Below are 17,024 nucleotides of genomic sequence, written 5' to 3' on the forward strand. Positions count from 1 at the left end.
GTTGGAGAAATGCCTCTGCAGTAAACAACACCTGCTGGATGAGGTTTCATAAAGGAGTCCTATCCTACACTCTGCAGTCTCCTATTCTTTTTAAATTGGCCAGTTTGGGCCTCTGTGTGCATCCCACTCTGTTACATAAGGAAGCTTTACTGGTGAGAGTTGAGGGATGCATAGTTTTCTCTCTACTCTTATTCCACTATATTCCATGAACCTTAGTTGTAGAGGTTCAACTGTAAATGTGTCACCTAATACTGAGCATCTCTCAGATGTATGCTTTATGTCTGACAAGTTGTTCAATTATGTAGTAGCCTCCATCTGTTGCAGAAAGAAGTGAACATTGAGAATAAAGAGAAAAAGTAACACAGTTGATATCAAAATGTGATGGGGACAGCATATGGAAGTGAAAGCTCACAGCATGAGCATTTTCCTCAATATCTTTAGCTTCACCCATGTAACCATCTACAGTATCCCCTCCAGCAACAAGCCAGCCTCATCTTCCATCATCTGTACCTCTCATATACAATGTAATTTTTGAAAATTAAAGAAGTTATTTTTCATATTCATATGAGCAATTATTTATAGACCATTATATATTACAGCACATGATAATGTTTTTATACTGATACTAGATGAAATTATGAGACATCATTCATAGTATTTTCTGTTTCAATCTGTCCTGCAGAATCTGGAGAATGATCTATGATAGCTATACTTTGATCTTGAATTAATGAGTTTATTAAGTATATAGCAAGGCAAAAGAAAAGAAAAAATAGAAAGTGATAGATGATAGATAATAGATATATAATAGATGGTATAGATAGATCAAGATAAATGCATATCAAACAGTATCAAATTGAGGGATCAAAACATCCAGCAGGAAGTCAGCTGGAGTTCCCAATAGAGAGAGAGAGCTCCAGAAAGAACAGAGTATGCCCTCCTATGTGGATTCTAAGTGAAAGAACAAATGACCACAGATATTGAAAATATCAAATCAGATACAGTACTCAGCAGGATCTGAATAGGAAAGTTGAGGCAGTAAAGTGACCTTACTAACTGAGCTCTCTCTATAGAGGTGTCTCCCATGACTCAACTTTCTCCTTCTCTTTGTCACTGCTGCCCCCTTTGTATCATAGGATAACAAGTAGTAGCATCTGTTGGACATGATTTACCTTATAGCTGCTCTTAAGGACACAGTGTTTTTACTATTGGCAGTTTTATTCTTCTCAAACCATTGCCCCTCTCTTGGGCTAGTGGAGGATAGCCCCATCCACAGAACTCAGAGGACACTTGAGGAAAACAGGCATGGGTCTGAAATGGAGGGGAGGTGGAAAAACTGCTTCCAGAGCCAACTCCTCATTGAGTTCAAATAACAGATGACAATTTACTTCTTTTATATATATTACACTATTATGAGTCATTGCTAAAATATTCAAAATATATACTTACTTCTTCTACTTCTTTTCCTATTTTAAGCAAATATTAGAAAAGAAATGATATTCAACTGTCAAAAAAATTGTATGGAAGAGGAAATAAGCATGAGAATGTTATTGGTCTGTGAGATTGACAGACATTATAAATGGACATAATGGAGCATTCTAAAATAGGGTACATGCCCTAAACTTAGCCAATGAGGTTCATACTTTAAAACTTAAAAGAGAGATTTCTTTGTATTTTTGTATTCATTTTTCTGTACTACTTCTGCCTAAGATAAAATTTTGTTGGATTTTTAATAAACTTCCTATTATTATTTTGTTTTATGAATTGTGTTGCCACTAGCAGGGGTGGTAGTGGAAGTGATGTTTCTAAAGGACATTGGTGAGCATCCCTACAAGTAGCTGAACAACATTCAATCCTAATGTTGAATAGCCAACAGTATCATGGCTGGACCTAGATTTAATTTCAGAAAACACTAATTCAATGAAAAAAGAGAAAACCATATATAATTTAATTTTCTTAATATATTTTATGCTAACATTTTATTTATAACGTGTACATGTGGTTTAAATGTATTTTATTGTATTCTAACTTGGAATGAAGTGAAAAAATATCATTTATGTAAAAATATTCAAAGTGTCTTAAAAGCTAGCTCTTTGCAAGACTGTTTAGAAAACTAAGGAGGTAACTGTCAAGAAGCTGCATAAGGATAGTTTTTCAGCTGTGTTATTTTGTGAGCCATTGTAACTAAAACTCCAAACAACTAGTATCAAAGCCAGAGATATCTTTTAAAAATCCGAACTTCTAATTAGTTGAAACCTCTAATGGTAAGTATTAGGGAAAAATCTTGTTTCAGTTATTAGAATTTAGAAATTAGGATAAAATTTAGTTATTAAAGTCTTCATTTGTAGAAAATCCAAATTAACATTGCAAACAAATTGGAAGAGATTATTTGACGCATTTACAAGAGAACAAATTTTTCAAAAGTGCCTCCAGGTACTTTAAGAGATTTTATTTTCAGGCAGAGAATTAATATGCTAATTATAAATCTTTTCCTTTTATTCATTAAATAATTTCTCCCAAGACTATTATAAGATGTATCAACCAATATGAAAGTATCCATTGACTGAATGCTAGATTATTAGTACCTGAAATGCATCCCAAAGCTGTGACTTAAAAATAAGTGTCTAAGTACTTATTTGTGTCTCCTGATCAGGGCACATCATGTTACTGTAGTAAAATAAGATTCGGACTTTTGATTTTTGTTATTTTTGTTCATTTATTCTGTGTTCTAAAATCTTAACTACTGGTTATACCTTTATCTTGGTTTGGAAACACCATAATGTATATGGGAAGAAAATTGGCCTGCCATAATTTCTTTATTCTAAAAGTAACCACTCTGGTTCTCAGTAAATGCCTCCCAATAATGAGAAAAACCATGTCTACCATTATCGAACAGTTTGCAAGATATTGATAAAGTTTATGTTTGTTCAAAGGGGGATATGCAAATTATTTGTAGCGTGTCAAATGTCCTTTGCCAGTTGCATCGTTGATCCTACTGTGTAGCGCACAGATGTTGGTGTCTTATTTTGCAATTTTTTCGTGTGCACATAATTATTAAATCAAATCAATGTAGAGGTGCTGGAGAGATGGTTCAGTGGTTTAGAGCATCTATTGATCCTGGGGACCTGGGGTTCATTTGTCAGCACCCACTTGGCATATCACAACTGTTTATACTTCCAGTTCTTGGGATCCACACACTCTCATGGCCTCTGTCATCACTGCATGTCCACAGCACACGTAAAACTCACTCAAGATCACAAGCATTCAATCAATATTAAATAAGTAAACCATTTTTTAAAAAAAAATAAATGTTATCAACTCATCATTTAAGTATAGCTTGGGAGAAAATCAGTAAGCAATTGAAGTGTACTGTAAAGTTAACTCCAGCCAATTGTTTTGTTCTGTTGTAACATTCATTTACTTGACATGGCCACTAGTAGGTTCAAATAATCATTTTTAACATAAGAAATTATGAATGGTTTTGATCCCAGTATTAATGTGAATGAGTTTTTTTTGTTTTATTTTTGTATTTTAAATTTTGTCTTTAACCAGAATTTACAGCTTTACCCTTTGAAGTATATATAATTTTACATGAGTGGCTCACATAACATATTCGCTGTTATACAAACTTCTTTGTAATATAAAAGAGCTTTCATTCATTGTGCTTTATTTGTGAATAGGAAATTGATGCTCTCCATCTGTTTTATAAGCAGAGAGAAAATATTTTCTGTCCAATCAATTTTTTTTGTCAACTGCTCTTCTTGTCTTTTATTTAGTGGCACAAAATTTCTTTCCTTATCCACTTATAGGAGCTTTTGCTTGAAAATTTAAATCATCCTAGATCCACAATTTGTAGTCCTGTTTTACTTAGTTTCTTGAGAATCTCTTCCCTTGAGGTATGATCATCTGCTTCCACAGCAGAGAGGTTTTCTCTCTCACTCACAATGATATATTTCATACGTATTGATCACCAAAGGATCCTGAAAGCAATTTCACTTAAATCATCTTTGGATCTGGGAAGCTTCTGTTATGATATTTAAATCTTTAAAAGAACAAATAGAAATATGCTGTTAAAAATTATCAACAGTTTCTATATTACAACCAGAAAGTGCTAGACTATTTTTAACTTGGATAATCATCATCTTGTTAGAACTGTGTACAGTTACTTATAGAGTCTCAGGTGCTAATGCTGTTGGTAATGCAGATGTACCTCTGTTGAACCATACTTCACATTTCTAGCACATTTGGATTTCAATTTCTGAATTCTTTCCTAGGCTTGTAAGCACTTTTAAACTGTGTTTCTCTATTTATTGATTAAGGAAGAACATAGGCTTTTATGTCACCTGGTGTAATGATGACCCTGTGACAACATCCTAAACATTTATGTTGAAAGTCTTGTTTGGGGAAATTTTTCTTTTTAAAATACTTATTCCATTTTCATGAATTTCATACATATATTTTGATCATATTTAGATCCCTGCCTTATCTGCACCCCAACTACCCCTGCCCAATTTCATGTACATATATATATGCCTGTAGAGTCAAATTTGTGTCTCCAAATGTCCATCAGTGTGGGTTTTTTTCACCAGGGCCAAGTCAGTCTACAAGAGTCACATCCTTAAACTTGACTGACTCTCCCAGTCCCAGCTGCCTTTGGTTGCTAACACTTCCTCAAGTGGTGCTGGGATTTCTTATGCATTTCATTTGGATAATTATTATTACACTTCACATACTCACAGAAAAGAAACCTCAAATTTAGTTTCCTTAATAACATATTAATACCCAGGTGGTTTTCATTGCTAAATCCTTTGAAAATGTGTTTCAAGGAATTATTATTTTAAGTTTCATTGACTGTTCTGCATATTCATTTGCATGTCATTAATTATTTAAATATAATATGATTGGGAATGTTTAGTATGGTTATATTATGAGAATCAAGAAAAATCAATTACCCTGAGAAAAAAGAATAATTTTTTTGTTACATGGGCTATGATATTAGTATATGTAATATCATCTCATTTATCCCAAATAGATCATGGCTAGACACTGATCAATGTCATAAACACATATTCATTTACATATAGAATACATTATCACTGTTTTGTAGATGTCAACCTAGGTACAAAGAAAATAACAAAGTTAACTCTTAATTTATTCAGGTTATCTTAGAACAAATGGAAGAAAGATCAGTATAAACATGATTCATAAACAAAACTGTGTAAATATTTATTTAAACATTTTTCTACTTATTTTATTAAATTTATTAACAAGTAGGCCTGGCATAGTGGTCCATGCCTTTAAGTACAGCACTCCAAAGGCAGAGGCAGGAGGCTCTCTACATGTTTCAAGCCAGCATGGTCTAAATAGCAAGTTCCAGCACAACAATGGATTCATAGTGAGAGCCTGTCTCAAAAATCAAAATAAATACAAATAAAAAGTAATAAAATTTTTAAATATTAAAGAAAATACATACCGACTCATCAGGCCTAATATTTAAAAGTTTTTATTGTAAAGAGAGTTGGATAAGATGTTTTTATTATTGTTAGGATCATTATTGTGTTTCTTATTGAAACACTTTTTATTAGAGAATAACAATTCACTTATGGCCTTCCTAAGCACAATTCCAGATGTATTTATGAGTTTGTAAACTTCTTCCATGGAAAGGGACAATTTCACTTTATAAGGAAATTATTTCACATTTTCTTAGTTACATTTATTGAAATGTTTTTCATTTATAAATGTAACACACATATGCCAATGTTCTATATTAGTAGATGTTAATAAGTCATGGCAGTTGTATTCTTAATAACAAAGTTAAATACATTTTTCATTGCATTTAATCATTGAAGAAAAATGAAAAGTTAAACTACAAGTGCAAAGAATCATCTTCATATCAAGAACCTGACACTCAAAAAAGGACTTGTTTTGAGGGCCAAACAGCAGGTGTTCTAAGAGACCATATCATCTCTGTTACACTCTACAGTTCATTAGCAGCACCTTTCACTTGCCACACACAAGTGAAAGGTGAACCTGTATTTCAGCAAACCAGTATTTATCAATGAGAATGGTGGACTGGAACGGGCCAGTGGGCCAGAGGTTCTCCACCTCTAATCTGAGTTCTCAGATGAGGCAGATGCAATACGACGTGATTTTCACAAGATTTTAGTAGTTTTGTCACTGTTATTATTTCGAGGCTCATATGAGTGGTGATCAAGAACATGGATGATGAATTTGTATCTTGTTTCTGCCATGACCTTAGTATTTGTTTTTAGATAACTTAGACAGCTAAAATCTTAATTCCCTCATTATTATAATAGGATGACACTATCACAGAACATTATTTTGGACATATATTTATATATATAAAGTCTACCAAAAGTGTAAATTACTTTAACTTTTATACAGTATAACTGTTAGTTTTAATATATCGATAACAAAAGTAATCATGTTACATAATCTTTAAAATACAGAACCACAAATACTTAAATTTAAAAGAGATATTATAACATAAATTTGCTTATTAGACAAATATTTAGACCTCAGCAATACTCAGAATGAATACATTATGAAAGAGAGAGAGAGAAAGAGAGAAAGAAATAGAGGAGCAGGAGGGACAGGAGGAGGAAGGAAGAGAGGGAAGGGGAGAGAGGGATGGAGGGATGGAGGGACAGAGGGAGGGAGGGTGGGATGGAGGGGGGATGGAGAGAGGGAGAAAGACAAGAAAACTATAAGAATGTAAACTTATGAAGCATTGTGTATTTAAGTTTACAAAGATCCATTGGTTTTATATTTGGAAATGATCACCTATCTTCATAAGCATTTGGAAATATATCGAATATTGCATTTATTTTCCTTTCTAAATGTGATATAAAATGGAGTAGATATTTCCATTAAGTTTCAAAATAGAAGGATTCTAATCATAAGTCTAGATCTATTGGTATATAATATCATTACTGAATCCCATAACAATTCTCCAGACATCACTGTAAAAGCTATTCATAAAAATAAATGTAAGTGAATGCATTGAAACTGCTTTACTGCCATCAGTTTACATAATTTCTATTAATAAAATGCATTTTATTGAATAATTTACTTTGTATTTTCTGGGATTTTTCTATGAGCATTTGGAAAATTAAAAAAGAATCTTGAATGTTGCAATCACCCCAGAAAAACATGCATTGTATATAGATTATTTTTATATAGTTACAGTCTGAAAGTATATATTTGGGAGCTTATTTTTTAACTCTGAAATGTGATTTTCAGAAATTTTCCAAAGGTGATTGGAAAATTCACATAGCATAACATTTTCAATATTCTATGATAAGTAATTCCATTGGCATAGCAATCAGTGGCCCTAAGGGGTAAAATGTTATTTTCTCTTTAAAGTTAAAGCTAGTTGTAAAACCTGTTTCTAAAAGAAATAATAACTTCTAAAGGTAAACTTTAAGGGAATGTGTAAGAAAACAGATACTTAATTGGATTTACATCTTTATTTTTTGTATTAATTGCACACAATTAGGTGAAATTAATTAGCTACATTAGATCTTTATTTTTCCTACTGAGTAATAATTTTAAGAAAAGTTATAAAATAACTACTTAGTACAACTCTGTATTTATGTAAATTAAAAATATTTTTAAGTTCAAGGGCATAGTGGAAAAATATTGATTTTATGCATAAGAATGTATGCTTTGGGAAAGCAAAGCACACAGCTAAGTAAAACCCGCCTTGTCTTTATGTTGTCCAGAGGGAGTGGGACCTCTTCCTTATCTTGGGCTCTCTTGTTTGCTTTTCAGTTGCTGCGAATGTGGCTGTGGAAGGGCTTCTTCCCTGTGCGCTGTTGCCCATCCAAGCCTAATATGGTTAGTGTTCCCTCCCCCTTTACTCTGTGATGTCCACTTCTGTGTACTCCCTTCAGCATTTCTTTTTTTTTTTTTTCCATCTCTGTACATCTTACCAGTTACTGCACCACTTACAGCATAACTATGAGACGAGACGAGGAACTTCATTCCCAAAGAGGAATACTCACTCTTATGTGATTTTTCAACAGGCTATTTCAAATAAAATATTATTCATAAAACACAATGGACCTGCGTCAAGCATTCATGTTTTCCCCCAAGGTTCTCCCATAGTTCTCATTTGGAATAGGAATTCTAAGATTACAGCGTCTGTCACATTTTACATGTCACTGTTTATGTTGTTCCATTCGAAAGAATCCATATAACATGTGGAAGTAGTACACTACTTCTGTTCAGGTGAAATCGCATTTTCCATCTCCCAGTACCATGGAATGTCCATAATGTAACTGCAATCTTCTATCTCCATAATTATTGTGAATACATATGACACTGATAAACAAAACCACAAGTAATTTTATATGGTCAGATATTATGAAGTTTGAATTGTTTCTGAAATTTGAAGTGATATTCTTATTTTGAAATAAGTGTGCATTTAAAAATAAATGTCTAAATAGAATAATAATTTTTTACATAAAATAAGAAATTTAAATATATATTTGGTTTATAACATTTTCAGCTAGGGAATAGAACTAGTGAACTCAAGTGATGCATTTAAAGGGACTCTTACATCTCAATGAGCTACCTTGTAGAATACTCTAGACAATTTTTTAATAGATTAGAGTCTAAATTCAAGAACCAATGTGTTGTTTTCATTTATAGTAGAACATTGTCAAGAAAAGAAAGTATAAAATGCATCTTATGGGATTCCAGGGTTTTATGGTGGCATTTTACATTGTTACATTTATTATCTGGAAGTAATTTGATCTTGGCTAATTAATCTCTTTTTCTTTCTCTCTCTCTCTCTCTCTGTTTTTGTGAGTGTGCATGTGTGTGTTTATGTGTGTGTGTGTGTTTGTGTATAGAAACTCAAAATAGTACATGTGAGAGAGGCTGGAATGGTGGCCAGGGATCTGAGACACAAAGTGTAAAGAGGCATAGACTTCTTTCTCAAAGTATTTGAACGCTTAGTATTTAGAAAAAGTTTTTAATTTGAACATGTAAATTCAGATCTCTTCCCAGTGTTGAACCTACACGGGATATTCTTCTGAGCATGAGTCTTCAGTGACAAACCACATAAAACCTGGCATCTCACAAATGATAAGTAGAAGTTAATTCAATTTAATGTACTTTTCCATATAAATTACCATGAGGCAAAATAGAAAAAAAAATATGATTGGCATCATTGTTAACCTTGAAGTAAATTTCAAATATACTTAAATTGACTTAAATTAGACTATGAACACTTAAGAGTCTATTGTTTAGAAAAGATTGGCAAAGATAATGTAACTACATTGACATACTTAACTAAAAACATAAATCACAGAGTGAGGACATGACTCAGTGGGTAAAGCACATGCTCTACAAGAGTAAGATTCTGAATACAGATCCCCAGATCCAAATAAAGGGAGATGTGATAGTGCATATCCACCATCTCAGCGTTCCTGGGAAATATGGTAGGTAGAGACAAGAGAATCCGCATTAGCTCCTGGGCTAGCTCGTCTGGTGTACACAGCAGCAAACAAAACAAAACCCTCCTTCAAAGAAGACAGAAGGAGGATCTTCACTTAAGGTTGTCCTGTGAAAACCACATGCAGGGAACAGCGTGTACACAAACTGATCACACATACCTATGCAAGATTTTTAAAAAATCAATTTTTTTTATGTTTTGTATTTGGAAAGAAGGAAAGTGAGAGGCAATTTTCTATGAACTGTGAAACCAAAGATTAATAAACACTTCCTAGTATCTTTCACCAAGAAACATAGGGAAGGGATCTAAATATAATTAAGATGTATTACATGAACCAAATATACAAAAATTCAATAAAATATTAATTAAAAAAGAAATACTCAGAATTTAAGGAGAAAAATCAATGTGCTTTTGTGCCTATCTGTTTTTGTCTGTGTGCTTAGGAAAATTATATTTAGTTGAAAATTCTCTTAGGTCCTTCGAAAATAACTAAGGTCCCTAAAATCTTGTCATTCAATTACCATGTGAATAGTTTCCAAGGAACCATATCCTCATCGTCATTTATGAACAGACATATTTGCAATTAATTATAGAGGACAGATTTGTAGACAATTTGGGTTCCAGAATCTCAGTGTTTTTCCTATATTTAAAATATGTGTTGTTGATTTCAATCTTAACATAATGGGATTTGTATATATTAAAATTGCCAATTGCTTCAATTGGAGAGATGGCTCAGTGGTTATGAACACTGGCTGTTCTTACAGAAGACCTGGGTTCATATCCCAACACCCAAATGGTGCTTAATAATTGTCTGTGACACCACGTCCAAGGTACTTAATGCCCTTGTCTGGCTTCTCCTGGCACTGCATGACACGGATGCACTTACATACAAGCATGACACACATAAATTAAAAATAGATTTTTAAAAAGTTTTAAAAATTGTCCATTAAAAATTCACCAACTCTTAGAAACACTTTAAAATGCATTGTAGAGACATAGGGGGATACTTGGAGTTTTTAAAAAATATATTTGTGGAAATAAAGATGTCACTAATATTGATCTAAATTCTTGATTCTGTAGTTCTGCTATATTAAACTTTCACAGGGCTACGAAACTTAAACTGTTCCTTTGGTATATTTCTCATCAGAAAAACACAGTCTACTATTTTTCATCACTTGCAATATGAAATTTGCAAGTTTGTGTTGTTATTTTTTACACTTGACCTCGAATTATTGTTTTCATTATATTAGCTATTCGGCTGTAAAATCTAAAACATAATGTTAATATTCCAAGCACTTTTCCTTCTTTGAGCAAAATCTACTGAATGACAGAAACTACTTCTATAAGTATGGCAAATGGAACCCAGATGTCTGCTTAAAACACCCCAAAACAGCCTGCCCACACTTTCCTCAGAAATACCTTTTATTGTTAGCCTATTTATTTATGTCATCACAATTGACTTAGACTAATCATTGCCTCACTTCTCCAATAAATCATTAAGTTGTACAAAAAGCAATGCTGAATTGTTAACGAAAATAAGATATTAATGGTTATTATTCATAAGACAATGTTACGATTTATCCCAAAATAAGCGCTTGTGTCTATAATTATGTAAACCAACACATATTTGTACATATTTACTAATTTCAGGTGAAATATTTCATCATCCCAAAGTAGGTATTTCCTTCATATCTTGAATTCAAACCATGTATAATTATTTCCATCATTCAGTATTTTCACACTTCTCATTAATTCCTATCATCTACAATTTCTTTATAGGGGTACATTGACAAAGAAAAAAGAGTTCAGTAATTATATTTAAACATTTGTTTGTTTGTTTGTTTGTTTTGTCTTTCTGAGACAGGGTCTTCCTGTAGCCCCAGCTGTCCTGGAACTCACTATGTAGACCAGGCTGGCCTTGAGCTCACAGAGATCCATCTGCCTCTGCCCCCAGAGTGCTGATATAAAGGCATGCAACACCACACCCACCTGAAATTTTGTTTTTTATTTGTATTATAATTTATTTCTTATTTTGTTTTTCATTTACCTTTTGTGCAAACTAAAACCTCCAAATTTTAAAGAAATTGTATTTTATTTTTAAAATACTTAAATAATTGATATAAACTATGAATTTTACCTCAAATCGTAGTACAAATCCTTAATTAATTAATAATGTGACAGTTTAAACAAAAACATTTTTTGGCTGAATGGATCTTGAATTCTTTGAAGCATCATCTTATTTGTTTTTCACTATACTACATTTAGCTCTTTGTATTAGTTATGTTTCTTGAAATAGTTATATAAATCTTATTGAAAAAGGGAAAATAATCCTTATATGTCATACCTTATAAAACATACTGTTATAATAAAGTTCTGGATTAAACTCTTACTCAGCAGTGAGAATAGTCTATAATTCATCTTTTAATGATATTAAGTATGAGAGTTTTCAGTTTTACATTATTGGTAATCATATATGAATTTCAAGACTTCATTAACATTGGAATTGCACATTCTTATGTACTACAAAGTTTTAGAAATGTCTTTTTTTGTTGACACAATCACTATACTATATCCATATTTAGGTGGAGTGTGTTTTTCTATGTGGAAATATTTATTCTGAGAAGTAAAATTGAATAATTTCAGTAAGTAATTACAGATGACTTGAATTTGTAGTTTATTTGGATCTATCCACAGAGATCTTGAAATCTGTTTCCTGCTATGTAAGTGAGGAAAAGGTGAAGGAGAGTCATAATGTCCTGCTAGTTAAACAACTGAAATATCCAATAATCCATTTTACTTACATTTACCCGGAACCTTATTGAACAATTCTGTTTATTAAACAAAGTTGTTTCTCTCCAGTATTTATTAGATATACTGAAAATTTAATTTCATATGTTTGAATTAAAAATAAATCTGTTAAACTGGAAAATGTTATTTTTGCACCACCACTCCACTCTTTGGAAGGGTCTCACTCTGTAATGCAGGCGGACATAAAACTCTCATGAACCGGGGTGACTTGGCTCATTGAGATCCTCCTACCTCGCCCTACTAAGGGTTGAGACTAAAAACAAAAGCCACTAAACCCAGATTCATTCTGAAATTGCCTAAGTAAAATCATTTACCTAAAAGATGTCCCTTGCTTTTAAAGACTCTAGCTATAAAATTTTCCAAATACAAAATTATGAAGTGATTAAGATCATGTTTATGACAAAAGAAGTGATAGTGCAGGTGCAAAGAAATGTGGCATAAAATGTGTGTGATTGGTAGTTTATATGAACAAGACGTATATCTTAATGCTTCAGTAATCTGGTGGGTCTTCAGTAGTGTTGTTTTAATGTCTGGAACAATCATGTTGTTATTAACCTTCAAAATAGAAAAATAATATGGATGTCTTTTCATTGACAATCATAAGCACATTCTCAATCCTTTAAAGGGATCAGAATTCAAAATTATTTCTCTTTCCACTGTTGTATTCTATGCAGTTTTATTTAACACAGAAAAAAAACAATAATTAATAATTATTACTATAGTGTATGACTGTTCGAGCCAGTATTTACTCTCTTTTTGACTACTCCATTTACACACCATTTTATTGGTCACAAGAGTATAATTTAGTGAATTATTGATTTTGTGTATTGCTTGGTACTCTGGAGTGTCTTCGTTTCATATCCCAAATTTATTATCAAGTCATAAATTTGTACCCAGGTGTAAATTATTCATTGACACCTCTATCCACAGATAGACAATTGTTTACTTTTTATAGATTATGGAAATTGCCAGTGTCCAAATATGCAGCTAGTGGCTGTAACTGATTTTTAAGATCAGTATTAATATTATCAAGGAAATTTACTCAGATCAGATTAAGTGAAGAAGAGAATAGATTGATTTCTAAATTCCCTTAGGAATGTTGCTAAATTTATATATCAAGTACTTCTTTAAAAGTTTTAATGAATAGTAATGAATGATTATGATTACATATGCTTTCCCTTGCCTATCTCTATTACAGAAAATAACAAAACACATTATTTTATTTAAAAAGCATGAGAATACATATCAGGTGGTTCCTGTGGATACAAATACTACCTATTTTTAACACAATAATTTCAAATTTCATTTAAATCCTTATGTGAAAGAAAATGAAGAAAATGGGACTTTTCTATATAGCAGGATCATAACATCTTTCCTGTTTTTGATCAGTAATGACACAAAATTGTTCAATATAGACTTCTTACTTTGTGAAACAATATACTAAATCTTTCTATCAAAAATATTTTCAGAAAATAGGAGGTATAGTTTATGTTCAAAATGGAGTGTTCATCGACTGCTTGAATGGTTAAAATTATGCACTTAGAGAAGGTAGGCAGAATGATTCTGCCTGAACAGACTTCCTTACAAACCTTTGGTAAGGAGGCCAAATCACTTCCAGTGTACTGGCCTTTGCCAGCTACACTTTCACTTTCTGTATCTTGTGTCTTTTTTAAATGACGCTTTAGGGGGTTGCAGAAATTAATTTTGTATGTTAATGTGACATGCAGCTGTATAAGCTGCACAGCTCCAGAGATACCCATAATCTAAAATAACTTCTTAGTACTGCACCCAGACTCACCTCCAGATAATAAAATCATAGCCACTTCTCACCAAGATAGTCCCAAATCATCTGTTAAAATGATATCCAATTTTATTTACAGTTTCATAAGAAAGATTTCCATGTAATTTCAATATTTATAAAGCTTATCTAATGGTAAAGGCTATTGAAAAATACAATTTTGAAAGCTTATTATTAATTTAGTTTTCAAGTATAAGCCTGGAGAATGAAATGGATGTTTTCTGATGTAAAATAAAGGATGAATATGCATTTAGGTTTCTTCAGAATCCCTGTAAGAATGTTTTTGCCAGTATTACGGGAGTAACATAAATTTCAGGATAAGTTCACATAATCGTATTTAAAGCATTGTTGAAAAAATATCAATAAATGTTATCTCTAGAGGCACATACATTAAAGATAGAAATAATAATGTTTTACATGCAAAAATTATAAGCAAAATATTAAAATAATAAGGATGCACTAGAGTAGACAAAATTCACTTTCAGTAAAATTTTATGTAATTTTTTCTTTATTCCCTCCAATTCATTATAGTGAGATGTGTCATCATGACTAAGGTCTCTCAAGTGACAAATGCATTCAAATGTGGAAGTAAGATTTAAAAATACACTAAATCCCTCTTGTATATTTTCCTCACCCAAGAACAATGTGTCTGTTAAGTATATTATTTCATGCCTACTGAAAATGACAGTTTTATTTTATTATTTAATAGTTAGTGCCTTAATATAATACTAAATAGCTTCACTTTTTTGACAAAATGTCAAAGGATGACTTATATTGCCCAAGTTTTGTAAGTCATATTTGAATATACACTGGAAACTATAAAACAAAATATATTTCATTTTTCATATTAAAATACATGAATATATTTTAAATATTCCCAAACACAAAACCAAAGAACAGTTTTGGTAATGGTCTGTTTAACTTTATATTAATATCACAGTACTTTTCAATCAAATTTGCAGTGAAAATACTTAACAATTCTGGTTGCATTTTTTAATCTAGTAATAAATGAAACCTTTTACTTGGTGAATTAAATTTATGATGAATTGTATGAATAGTAAAATCACTTCCTTTGCATTTCACTGAAAATAATTTAAATATTTTCATTTTTCTCTTTGTTTAATGTTATATGGTTAATCATGTACCACATCAACTCAGTATTCATCAATGTAGTCATCTTCCAAATACCTGTCATTGTGTAGATGCAATCAAAACATCATTCACTCATTCATTTATTCATTCATCAATGTAAAACTATGTTGAATACCAACTCCAAATCTGAATCTAGCCACTGCTGAAATCTATAAAAGAATAGTAATTGCTGACATTTAAGTAGCTGAAAAGTAACGAAATAGCCAAAGAAAACTCATTTTAAAATGAGTGTATTGCACAGGGAAGATCACATAATGAGTGGGAGGAATAAAAGCTGCGTGTGCAAGAGAAAGTTTCCTAGAGTTGGGGTATGAAGGAAAATGAATAAATCAAAAATTGAAAAGAACAGTGATAATTGAACATTGTTAGGAAAGAGCATCCATGAAATATAAACCATTAGGTGTAAATGTATTAAAGAAAGCATATAGAACTATCTTAGATATTTTGGAAAACATACAGCAAACCTAAAATTAAACTGTACAAATGATACACAATACATTATGAATGTTATTCTTTTACTGAAGACTACATAGGAACTAATTCAATAAAATAATATATGTAATAGTTTGACTTTAGAAATTTAGACTATGCTTAAGGAAAGGAATTATAGAATATACAGAAGGGCATTGTTCTGAAGTCACAGTCATTCTAGTGATAAATAGAAGGCCATAATGGTGAAGTACTAGAGATGCTAAAGATCTGGAATAAGATTCATATGGTATAGAACTTGGGTTTTGATAACTGGATCATAATGGGGGACATAAGATTAACACATGGACCTTAAGGTACAGGTCCTGATGATGTTGATCACAAGAAATGAAGAAAGCAAAACATAATTGAAAAGTAAAAAATGATACAGTGATTTCTTTTTCAGGTCCATTGAATTTCAGTGGTATTAGAATATCAGAAATTAGAATAAAACTTTCAAAGAGAATTAACCTCCAGAGCTGAAGGGGTTAAGAAATTGATGGAACTGAACAGAAAGAATCAGAGTTCTTCACTCATGACCTTTGAAAATATCCATACACATATGTAGCAAGGGAAGAAACACTGGAAAAAGAGCTGTGGGTTTTAATCAATAGATGTGATGGAAACGATGTAGTTATCAGATTAGAAGATGTCATTTATGTACTTGAGAAAACAGGAGAGACTAAAATGTGGAGAACGGATGTTCAAAGAGTGGCAGAATTCTGGTGAATTCCATAGTGATTTGGATCTAAAATTCCATAGTGATTTGGATTTTGGGGAGCAAAATCTTCAGGTGATATTGAAGGGGAGAATACTGACCCAGAGGAAATGTTGGCCATTCATCCTAAACTGGCAGTGGCTTCAAATCATAAATAAATGAAAGAGGGAGCAGAGATAATATGGTGTGTGATAAATGGGGAAAATAACTGAAAATTAAGCTTAAATAGCTTGAGACTATTCTAGTGGAATCTAAGCAAGATCATTTATTGAGACTGAGGAAGACCAGTGTGGAAAATGTTTCATTTACAGGGAGTATTGGTCTTGGTTCTTAATACTAGTATAGAAATTGGCTCAGGGTTTCAGGAACTTCGATTGCATTTCCTCCTCCTGGGTTTGTTTGATTGATTCTCCACTTTTAGATGTAGCTAATTGCAGCTCACTTTGTTCCAGGCGGTGTGGTTACAGCAAAGCAAAGCAGGACCCAGAAGAGGAAAAGATGCACTTTCATAATGGGCACAGTAAGCAACTCGTGCAAAATAAATCAGGAGACTAGACTCTATTATTATGATGATCTCTGCTCAGGAAAGATTTGTGATA

The 17,024-nt window shown here is 32.1% G+C and overlaps 1 protein-coding gene across 8 annotated transcripts in view; it reads left to right on the top strand.

Moving 5' to 3' along the window:
- Positions 1 to 17,024, top strand: part of Epha5 (EPH receptor A5) — a 378,563-nt gene that overhangs the window by 309,752 nt on the left and 51,787 nt on the right. For 5 of the 8 annotated variants that reach the window (XM_008833254.2, XM_008833253.3, XM_008833259.2 and 2 more), the window contains 2 exons: positions 7,792 to 7,857; positions 16,878 to 16,945. In XM_008833254.2, coding sequence (XP_008831476.1) covers positions 7,792 to 7,857; positions 16,878 to 16,945 — 134 coding nt within the window. The remainder of the gene's footprint in view (positions 1 to 7,791; positions 7,858 to 16,877; positions 16,946 to 17,024) is intronic. The other 3 variants (XM_008833256.2, XM_008833257.3, XM_008833261.3) reach the window with 1 other exon arrangement.

This window comes from Nannospalax galili, unplaced genomic scaffold, assembly GCF_000622305.1.
Source record: "Nannospalax galili isolate Female #2095 unplaced genomic scaffold, S.galili_v1.0 scaffold433, whole genome shotgun sequence".
NCBI classification, from domain to species: domain Eukaryota; kingdom Metazoa; phylum Chordata; class Mammalia; order Rodentia; family Spalacidae; genus Nannospalax; species Nannospalax galili.